The sequence below is a fragment of the Choristoneura fumiferana genome, chromosome 8 (assembly GCF_025370935.1).
Source record: "Choristoneura fumiferana chromosome 8, NRCan_CFum_1, whole genome shotgun sequence".
NCBI classification, from domain to species: Eukaryota; Metazoa; Arthropoda; class Insecta; order Lepidoptera; family Tortricidae; genus Choristoneura; species Choristoneura fumiferana.
This window is the reverse complement of record NC_133479.1, coordinates 6727061-6738571: the sequence shown is the minus strand read 5'-3', so window position 1 is coordinate 6738571 and position 11511 is coordinate 6727061. Positions and strand designations below refer to the sequence as shown.

Below are 11511 nucleotides of genomic sequence, written 5' to 3'. Positions count from 1 at the left end.
ATATTTTTGTAACTTTGGCCGTGTCAATATCTTTGCCCTTGACTGTACAAGGTTAACGACTGTGAAATTGTGAAGTGTGAATTTTGCCTAAATACCTAGAGGCCCATGTAGCCTGAAATGTTTTGGATTGCAGTATCTAAGTTAATTTCTAGGGGGGGTCCAGAGCCCTGAGATGCCATTGATTGAGCAAATCCTAGGGTGGGCACTAGATAATTATGGGTGAACCTTGCCCAGCACCATCCCATAGGTACCTATACACTATACACTACCGACAAAGCGTTTTTTATGGTGAGCGCAAATGCTTACGGCCACGTTAAAGGCATGTCTCAAACTAAAGAAACTTTGGTGTTGCAAAAGTGTTTTATTAGGAATATTGCGATCTTAACATAAATAATTCTAATAAGAGTACATTTAGATGGCAAAAGCGTGGATAAAGTATACTTCCAGGAATAACCGATCTATTCTTGTTTTGCAGCGTTATCAGAAGCACAAGAGGAGCTGCAGGCTCAGATCCTGACGCGCGGCGTGGAGGAAGGTCGCAGCCTACTGGACGGTGTCAGTGGTCCGCTCGTTGCCAACTCCCTCGCCGCAGAACTCTCGCAAATGAGTGACGATCAGGTAATCTAACATACTCGATGCTAGAACTATACCAAGCTTAGAAAATTTTGGAGAAAACATGCTCAAATCCGAAACATGGCGATCCTACTAACATACATTTGTTGATTCGCTGTGAAATACACTATTTCTTTACAAAGTTTAGCGTCATGTGTCAGGTTGCCCAATTTTCATTCAGATCATTGTTCGTGGATGTTCTCTTCAAGATTATGCTTGTTTTGTTTCCCATGCGTATCATGGCTTCTTATTCCATAGATAGTAAGATAACAGAATTTTGAACACCAATCATATCTGTTATTGTCGTATCGTATTATATCTGTGTCATATTTATTGAAACTCCATGACATGTATGCGTCCCTGTTCTTAGTCAAAGTGCATTACACATATACTTGCATCTAACAGAAGCATACCTACCTACTAGACTATAAATAACTGATAACGCTTTGACACTATTCGTATTTGTAGTCCAGCTAAGTAGAATTGTTTGATCATTTTATCATAGATCATTAACTATGTTTTCATCCATTAGTAAAAAGACTCATTTTGCCCGAGTGTTAGCTTACTCTCTGTAACCTTTTGTGTTTCATTTATTTGCTTTGTTTTAACAGACCCGTCATATACCTAGTATACATGTACGTAGTTTGGCACACTTTTTGATCGCTTGGTTTGGTTTTCACTCTCGTCCTTATAGATTATTCTACTGAGAGTTTGGGTATTTGGTGTTTTGTTACATGAAATAAATGATTTGAATTTGAATTTGAATTTGATAAGCTAGTAACTTCATTTGTATTTTTCCAAGGTGCCTTAAAATTAATCTGGACTATTTCACATGATGGTTTGGTTAGTTTATCTCAACAGATCGTAAAGATTTTGTACCAATTTTTTTTTTGCACGATGAAGTCACCCCTTTGAGATCTATGGTAATTTTCCACCGGCGAAGCGAGAAGAGACGAGGCGATAAGAGAATTGAAATTTGTATGCAATCTCGCGCGCCCGCCGCGAGCCGCCGCGGGCGCCGCCATACAAATTTCAATTCTCGTCTCGCCTCGTCTCGTCTCGCCTCGCCGGTGGAAAATCACCTTAACATTTTGAACATCGATGAATGAATTTAAAAAATCTGTCGATTTAAATTAAAATTCCGAAAAATAAATACATGCATGTTCAATCCAACATAACCCAAAGATCTACTGAAATATCCGGATACATTTTAAGACACTGTGTAATAATATGGCACTACTAGTGTAGTAAGGGGTATTTTTTTTTTAATAAATCCCAGAAAAGCCATTGTCTCTAGTTCTGAAACACCATTATGTCGCCATAATCAAACAACTTAAATATCTTGTTGAAATCACTTTAGGGGACATTTTTACGGACTAAGCGATCAAGAAATTTGCAGAGAACTGTACATACTGTGCTGCTGTTTGTGTTTATGCAGCGCCTATTCCGCTTATGACAGCCTTATTTTGCGATGCCACTTATTCTTATTTATATACATTTTTGCAGCTCGATGATACACAAACTGATCACAGCATAGAGTTGGAAAAGGTACGCATTTTTACTAACTGTGTTTGATTTCTAGGCTTCATGCATGCTCGAAACATTAACCTTCAACTAACTCTGCTTCTGGACTGGAATTGGTACCTTTTTCAAACTATGTTCCATCTTTCTTTACTAACAACAAAAGTCAATCATGTAACAGCACATAACATTTCTTCATGCTGGTACAGTCACCAACATTAATATCTGCCACAGCGGAGCGTACAAAAATATCTGACACGGCCTTCCGGCCCTAGAAATATAGTCGTATCAGATATTTATGCACGCTTGTTATGTCCGATATTTGTGCTGGTGACTGTACCTACACAAGGTCGATGTACAATTATTGTATCCTCCATAACATGGGTCAAAGTTTAATAACAACTATGCTTAATACATAATACTCGTCGTAGCATCGTAAATACTTACTTCAAAAGAAACAAAAGCTAATATGCGATGTATAATTACAGTTGCAGAAGGCTCTGAAGGAGCAACAAGACGTGAACTGCCAACTGAGGAACTACATCGACGGGATACTGCTCTCAATTGTTGAAAATTACCCGCAACTCTTAGAAGTAAAATGCGCCAAACCTATAGACATGAAATCATAACACACGACTTCAATTTTGTTCCATATTAGCGCGTTTAATGTTTTAAAAAATGAACAATTTCAATTAGTAAAAGTACTTGTTTGATATTATAATTACGAGACCTACTGTGATAAAAGAAAAATTATTTTATTTTGTCAACACATGAAGATTCGATGAAATTAAATTTGATGATTTGGGCATTGCCCGTGTGCTTTATTTTATTGTTATTAGTGACTTGAATTTTAATCCTAAATGAGCTCTTCCAACTTATTTGGTCATGCCATGAACGCAAGTATAAATTTACCTAATAGCGTATAACGTGTAAATATTGTATAGAAATTATATTTTAAGATAGGCTTATACAATGTAGATGTATTGTTCCTTTGTCTCATTTAGATAAATTATGTGTAATTAACATGCAGATCTGTGTTTAGTAATTATTAAATTGTTGCACTAATTCGAGCAAGGCCAGGCCGTCCACGAATATTTTATATTATTAGGTACCTACCTAGTTACGATTCAAAGCAATTATGAAAGACTGGAGTGTATGGTAATGGTGCGATTAGATTCTTTATTTCATACAATTTGTTAAAGTATATTAGATTGCTATTAAAACAAAGAACGCCATTTTATGAACGTCTTTATAAATTCGTAAGTACCTCTACGATCGCGTTCTCCAAAACTTTAGAGAATATTAATAAATACTTACCTACTTAATAAAAATGTGTACCTCTATTTTTACTACGAGATATTTAAATTGTATTTAAGTTAGAATAGTTTAAATTAAGCATTTGTGTACATTTTGATAACATGGTGAATAATGTAAATCTAACGGACGTTCATGTAAGAGTCATCGACTTATATTAAATCAAATGTAATAATTCAGTCTTTTATTTTTCATATCATAAGAAAAACGCTGCTTAACCTAAGTGACTTATTCCTCTTTTTGATTATCTTCAGCTGCTTCGGTATTTTCAGTCTTGTTATGGTCTAAATTACTGATCACTTGTTGAACATCCAGACGCAGCATCATAAATTTTGGGTCCATGTAGTCCTAGATGATCAATACATTGAAAATATCAATTCATTAACAAAATAAAGACCATTTAAGAGACTGACATCATTCAGAAGACTAATACGTATCTAAATAAATATATTTGGGAAGAGCGGGGCTAAAAGTGCCAGGGTAACGGTTCCAATGAGAGTAGGAAGGAACACGAGTAAAAAACCGGGCAAAGCGTGTTGGACACGCCCGAAATAGGGTTCCGTAGCCATTACGAAAAAATTTATTAATATTTTCTAAGGACTTCGTATTTTGTACGGAATATTCCAAGTTTAGGTATATTTTATACTTAGGCTGCTATTTACTCTCAAGCAAAGCTCTAATAATTCTCAAGCAAACTTAGCCATTATTTTTTTCCTTATAAGTTTTATTGAAAATTTGCACTTTAAAGTTCAATATTTCGCAAACAAATCACTGAATCGAAAAATGGTCTTAGCAAACTCCTGCCCCTTTTAAAAGACCTATCCAACGATAGCCCAGACTATAAGGTTGGATGAGAAAAAAATGACCCCCACTTTACGTCTCTATTCTATGGGAGGTAGCCTACCTACCCGAAAATTTTTTTTTATATATATTTTAATATAACTATTATTCGGCATAGTTTACATATATATCTGTGCAAAATTAAAGCTTTCTAGCATTGATAGTCCCTGAACAAAGCCGCGGACGGACAGACAGACAGACTTAAACTATAAGTTCCGTTTTTGCCATTTTGGCTCCTTTGGTGTTGCAGATGTTTATGGGTGGTGGTGATCTCTTACCATCAGGAGACCCACAGTCAAATAAAAAAAAACCTAAAACAGAGCTATTCGTGTAATTTTTGTCGCGAAAGCTAATGATACTACGTCGTTGAGGAGGCATTTTAGATGTTTCCATTGTGGTGAATAGTAGTAAAAAAAATCAAATAGTTAATATGATTTGCCTTTTGATTAGGTATTTTGCTAATATTGTTAACGAACTACAAAAGACTCTTTTAGCGTGGGTGAACTAAGTATTAATTTTTTTAAAGATAATATTTGAAATGACGTGGGTAAACGTAACAACTAACCCTGCTATGAGGCTTGTTGTTCCGATTAATATCATAAAAAACATTTTGGTAAGAAAACTGTTTAACGATCCCGAAAACAAAGGCACTAGGTACATATTCGGAAATTCCCATAAACATTTTTTACATATTATGTGCGCAATTAAGCCTATTGTTATTTTATTTCCATAGCTCAAATGTTTTTATGCAAAACGGCACTTTTAGTCCTGCTTTCCGACAAAATGACTTTTAGAATTGAACTTTAAAAGATTACCTTAAAGGTTCCAGAGTTAGCTTGCATCGGCTGAAACTCACTTTCATTTCCACCATCATTGGTATTATTACTCTCTTCCCGATTAAAGGTACCCAAACCAGGAGTATGCCTGAGATTGAAACTTTGTCCCATCAAATGCGCCATTTCTTGTTCAATAGCATTCATAGCAGGATTAGCATTCGTATTACCAAACTCTCTTGGTACTGGCAACTCTAGAAATGTTTCGGGTAAATACGAACGTTCAAAATTGTACTGAGGTGCACTTTGAACCGATTTACATAAAGAACACTGCTGTTTCCCCTCCATTTGTTTCCTTTCGTTGTGTAGATTCAGTCTTTCCCTTGAAAGAGCCACTTTCTCCTTCGCGATTTGTTTTTCCCTGTTATTCAGCGAAACTACGTGTTCTTGGATACGGCGTATTCTTTCTTCGTACTTTCTTTGGATAAATTCAGCTTCTGAATACTTTTTATCAGCTTGAGATTGTTTTTCTATTGCTGTTTTTGCTAACAAGTCTAAATCCCGACTTCTGAAAATCAGAAACCAAGTTAAAATATTTAAAAAATTATGCTTAGTTACTAACAATAATTGATTCTTATCTTCTTTATACTTTGCTAATATCCTCTGTTCTTCCATATGCAGTTGTTGCTTCTCTACATTCAACCTAGATCTCTCTTCGGTTACTTCCTCTAATTGTGCTTGAAGATCAGTTTTCAATTTCTGCAAAACATAAAATCAGCTTTCATTATTATACGGAGTAGGTTTTACTTACCACATCTAAGTACAAATGTTGTAATTTAAATATTTTTTAACCGCTATTTCCTGTTTTAAACTATGTGTCGAAGCTTTTTCTTTAGCAATCAAAGTGCTATCCTTCAAAGCTTTTTGTTTTTCCTCTTCGATATGAGAAATCTTTTCTTTGTATTCTTTTTGAATATCTTCTTTCAACATCTGAAAAATATCAACATTAATTGTAGCTAGGAAAATCTTGATTACCAACGACGTTTATGCTCTTTTTAAAATGTTTTATTTTTACCTTTACTTCTTCATCTTGCCGTTTAAGAACATTCTTGGCAAATTCAGTTTGCTTATTAAAAGTCGCTTTTTCAAATTCAAACTCCATTCTTTTTTGTTTTAACAAAGCTGTTTCGTCTTCTATCATCTGGATTAGGAAAATATTGAAGTTTATTGAATAATAATAAGCTTATAATATGCAAAATATATAAAATCCACTTGCTATTTGACATCACACCTACCGTTGTCATTTGTTTTAGCCGAGATTCTAGCATCTTCACTATGTCTCTACTTTCTGACTTTTCAACATCGAAGTTGTCTCGTTCTTTTTTTAATTGCTGGATCATTTCTGCGTCAGATTTCAAATTGAAAAACCATTTAGTTCGTAACGTTCGTAATAAATAGATAGATACATAATAAAAATAATTACCGTTTATTTGAGTTTCCCTTATCTGCAAACTTTTATCACCATCTTGTCTGGAAATGTCTGTCATTGCTTCGACTTTTTCAACAAGCACGGTGCACTGAGTCTTGCTTTCTTTCACATCTGCTACCAACTGCTGTAAGTCTGATGAAAATCCAGCGGAATCTTGAATAAGAGAATGCTCTTGTTTTACTGCGTTCCTGGATAATTCAAAGAAAATATTAAACAACTAGCTTTTGCCCGCGGCTTCACTCGCGTTAAATTTGGGGTTCAAAAATACGTAATTAATTATAATTCGTACCAAGTACCAACTCTGAAACCCTGTTTCGCTGATTCAGGGGTGGAATTTTAGAATTATATCCCGAGAAATTGTTAAGTTCCCGCGGGACATGAATTACTGTTATGATCTATTTTAATATTCTTAATTGTCGATTAGAGACACATTGTAGCTTTATTAATTTAGCTTGAGCGTTTTTATAAAATCCTCTTTATTCGTTTTATCCCGTAGGATATTCTGAAAATCTTTAAAACAGTTTTTACCTGTTAGTATTATCTACCTGCATGCCAAATTTGAAGTCTCTAATATTTATAATTACAGAGTTAGGGCCACTTTGAAGCAAAAATATAAATCCTATTTATTCCCTATCCCGTGGGAATTTCTAAAAATCCTTTCTTAGTGCGCGTCTACGCCTACTAAGGAACATATATTCAAAATTTCAAGTTTCTAGACACAGCGGTTTGGGCTGTGCTTTAATCTACATAATAAGTCAGTCAGTCAGTCAGTTTCTTCTTTTATATATATAGATAGATAGGTATGTGTACCTCCGTAGTTAATCATAATATGCAATAATAGACCGACTGCTTTCTATGACTTTTCTCGTAGGTACTTACTTAATATTTTCCATCAGCGATGCATGGTGTTCTTGGAGCACTCTCACGTTATCTACATGTTGTTGTCTCAATATTTCAGTTTCAGATTTATGACGCTCTGTCAAAGAATTCAAATTTTCATCTGCAAGTTTCTTGAAAAGTGAGTGATGCTCTTCCAACCAATTAATCTTCTCTGAATAGAACTTGACTAATTTGTCGCTTTCATCCTTCATTCGTTCCTCGGATTGGGTGACGGAAAGCTCTAGAAATGCTAGTTGACGTCTATAAACACATTTAAAAATTTTAGGCACCTGTTAGGTAGGTATTATATAACCTTCATAGTAGAACAAAAACTTAGACAACCGTTGAACATATGTTTAACACATCTCAATTCATAGAAATTGTCACTTTAGGCACGTTTAAAACGTGTTTAAGTTTTTTGTGATAAAGTTAGACGTATATTTTAGTGTTTAAATTTGAATATTGTATTAAATTCGACATTTTTTTTTAGTTACCTATAAGATGTTTCCATGAGATCTATTTCTTTATCATGGTTCTCCTGCAAAGACTGAACGAGTTGCAAGAGCTGTTTCTTTTCCTTGGTGTGAGGGCTCTCTTGGCGCTCCGCTTGGAAATTTCCTACGTCTCCTTCATTTATATCAACTTCTGTGTTTACATCAGCCGTAGTACCCAGTAAAGCCTGTGAATATTCAATATCAAAATAGGTCAGTACTTAATACTAGCAGTAGATAGTAATAGCTAGCGTGCTAATACCTACCATTTCCTCAATTTAAGAATCATCCACGACCACAGTAAGCCAAAGTGTATGAAATGGTTTCAAGCTTTTGCAGCAGTGTAGAAATTGATAGAAAAATCGTCAAAAGAAAGAGACTTAGAGAGAGTGGACAGTGAAGGGCAAGAAGAAACTACTGCACTATTATCCGCAGCAAGTGCCCTTAACCACTCTCTCAAGAGAGCGTAGCGACGTAAACTCCATGCAGATCTTTGAGTATACCTACCCTATAGCGTGCATTGAGTGGGCAGCAGGGTAGGCAGCGCTAGTGCTGGTGGCACGCTGCTGCGGCGCAAACTACCAACCAACTGCCTACCCTGGAATCGATCAAATTTAGATAGACTTTAACTAAGCTACCTGAATCCGCTGCGTGATCCGGTCCTGATGCGCGGCGATGACCGCCTGCATCTGCCGGCGGTGCTCCCCCTGGCGCGCCAGCATGGCCTCGAGCTGCGCATGGTGCGCCAGCGCAGACTCACGCTGCAAACGCTGGCTATCTTTTTGACGCACTGTCAGAAATGGGATTGCATTACATATCAACTTACCTATTTTTGAGTATGATGTTTGTTCAGTAGTGGGCAAAGTTTAATCTTTCCGTGCCCATCCAAAAAAAAAATACAAAAGAAAACATTGGAAATATGAAATTACTTTGTTATCGTGAACGCACACTAATAATATACTGAACGGCAAAAAATCTGGCCCTCAAATGTATGCAGTAATAGGTAATTATGATTAGAGATTTTTTGCAACGATAATTAAATTTCAACTCAAAATTCTAGCCCTATAATGGTCTGCGCGTGCGAAGCCGCGGGTAAAAGACTATAGGTAGGTAGCTAACTAGCTTTGACTATTTAGCTAGATAAATAAATAAATAAATATCACGGGACAATTCACACCAATTAACCTAGTCCCAAAGTAAGCTTAGCAAAGCTTGTGTTATGGAAATATGAAAAGGTAGTAAGTAAAAATAAGTCGCTTGAATTTTACGAATCGAAATAGGCTTAGGCTACCTAGGTACCAACCTAATTAAAGGTGCTTAGATAGGTACTACAACTAACTAAGACGATTATACCTACCTACGTCGATTATAAAATGATTAATTGTTGAAAATTTATAGTTCTCAGAATCGTAGGTATCTACTTATGCTATGACAGATAAAATAAGTAAACCTGGTGTTTGCTTGTTTGTTTGTTTGTGTGCTCTTTTTGAACCTCGTCATTGTGTTTGTGGAGCTGCTGTTGAGTGGAACGGGCACCACGGTTTAAGTTGTGTGCGGTGTGCCATCATGCAATAAATAATATTATTCGTCGCGCGATGGTTGCCGCCAATTTGCCTTGTGTACCTACTGGAGCCTCAGAGTTTGAGCCGCACCGATGGTAAAAGGCCGGATGGTTTGACCTTGGTCCCGTGGGCAAGAGGGAGGAGTTTGCTGTGGGATGCAACGTCTGTAAGCACTGGTGCGGCTACTGAAAATACGGCTAGACTAAAACTAAACTAACAAAGTACTAGAACTTAACGTCAGGGTATGATTTTGTCCCAGTCGCGGTGGAGACGGCAGGTCCATGGTGTTCCGAAGCAAAGACGTTCGTGAGGGCTTCAGGGTTGCGGATGCGCGAAAGGGGTTGTGATCCTAGGTCGGGCTCGTACCTGGTTCAACGAATAAGTATCGTTGGCAATACGGCGCGGTAATGCGGCGGGTATTTTCGGTAGGTACTTTTGGGCCGGATGCGGGTCGGGTTGGGATCTGACATACGCAATAAAGAAAAGCGTTTTTAATGGAGCCAGTTGTGGGTAGGTGTGTATTTCTTGCTTTTAGTTTTAGTTACCTGACGAAACTTGTTGTGGATGAGTAGGTAATACTACCTATTTGCGATTTATTATGTGTGTGTGTGTGTGTGTGTGTGTGTGTTTTTATAATTTTCTATATTTTTGTTCGATAAAATAAACACTAGGTACATAATCTTACTCTGCATCGCGGCCAGCTTTTCGTCCTGAGCTTTGAGTTGCAAAGCCATCATTAGTTGTGCTTCTTGTTGCTGCAAGTACAATGCCGCCCCTTCAGTCGTAATATCTTCATTGGTACTTTGCATCACGGTATTGCTAGTCGTCATCTTAGACAAATAATCCAACTTAGAATCGAATTGCGGATACACTTGCTCCATTTCTTTTTCTTTTTCAATTTCGTCTTTGAGCTGTTTCTCTTCAACCTTTTGTTTAGGTTGAGGAACCGATTGGTCTTCGTTTTTAACAGTTTTCTTCTTTTTAGTATCCCCACCACCAAGCCAAGCAGGCATGCCCGAGTCTTCTTCCTCGTCATCTTCTTCCTGATTTTCCTTTTGGAAGATCCCCAGCCAATCCTCGGTAGTCTTAGTTTTTCTCTGGGGTTCTTTTTTAGTTTCTTTAACGACAGGTTTTTGCACAGTCGTCTTAGAAGTAGAAGTTGTCGTTTGCTTAGTTTCACTTTTTCCAAGAAACGAATCAAAATCGAACTCTTGACTTTTTGCGGCTGTGACCGGTCTGGCTGCTTGACTAGAACCACCAGTTTTTGTCGACGACCCTCCGAGGATATCGTCTAACAGTGATTGTGAGCTCTTCCCTCTTTCTAAAGGTTTTGCAGTTTCTTTTTTTGTTTCTGGGATTAAATCGCCTAGTATGTCTAATGACTCTGCACTAGTCGTTGGTTTTGCCTTAGCGGGTGACTTTCCAAGTCCTATTTTATCAAAGTCTAACTTGCTCTTTGAATCGGACTTTTGTACTTTAATGGATTCTTTAGAAACTGTGCGGGTAAACGTAGCAGGAGATGGAGACTTTGGTTTTTCTATTTTAAAGTCTGTCGAAGTAAAATCTTTCTGGTCATCTTTTTGATGAGGCGTTGGCTTATCACTAGCACCCAAGTCGAATATTGCATTTTTCTTCTCGACTAACGGTGTATTTTTCTTCTTTGTGGTTTTTTCTTTCCAAGAATATCATCATCAAAAAAACTATCATCGCTACCGTCACTAAGGATTCCCGCTAATGGATCATCTATGTTAAAGCTCATTATTAAAAATATAACAACACTTTTTCGCTTATCTTATTACAGTAAATCGCGCTTTCCTACTCATATACTCTTTGATCACGCTGGTTTGTTTACAAATTAGCCGCCATAGAAACTGAAAGAAAAATAGACCACAGAGTAAACAGACTGTTGCTAAGGCATATTCTACATAATTAATAAAAATGTACCAACTACTACTCCTTTCTTTTACCAAAATTTGAATAAAAATAATGTTATTTTGTTGTCTTTCCGAAGAAATAAGATTCAATAAGGA

At 36.7% G+C, this 11511-nt stretch overlaps 2 protein-coding genes across 2 annotated transcripts in view; one reads left to right on the top strand and one right to left on the bottom strand.

The window, feature by feature from the left end:
- nuf (rab11 family-interacting protein nuf) overlaps positions 1-3622 on the top strand; it is a gene marked incomplete in the record, with an annotated part of 53313 nt that extends 49691 nt beyond the window's left edge. Inside the window, 3 exon segments of the mRNA XM_074090890.1 lie at positions 476-618; positions 2119-2160; positions 2622-3622. Coding sequence (XP_073946991.1) covers positions 476-618; positions 2119-2160; positions 2622-2762 — 326 coding nt within the window.
- LOC141430272 (uncharacterized) lies at positions 3617-11408 on the bottom strand. The gene is given in 12 exon segments (XM_074090889.1): positions 3617-3795; positions 5103-5628; positions 5710-5819; positions 5913-6050; positions 6136-6261; positions 6356-6462; positions 6544-6737; positions 7429-7689; positions 7923-8107; positions 8558-8709; positions 10167-11144; positions 11147-11408. Coding segments are annotated over 12 exon segments (2991 nt in total). The 5' UTR covers positions 11241-11408; the 3' UTR covers positions 3617-3675.
- Positions 11409-11511: the final 103 nt, after the last annotated feature.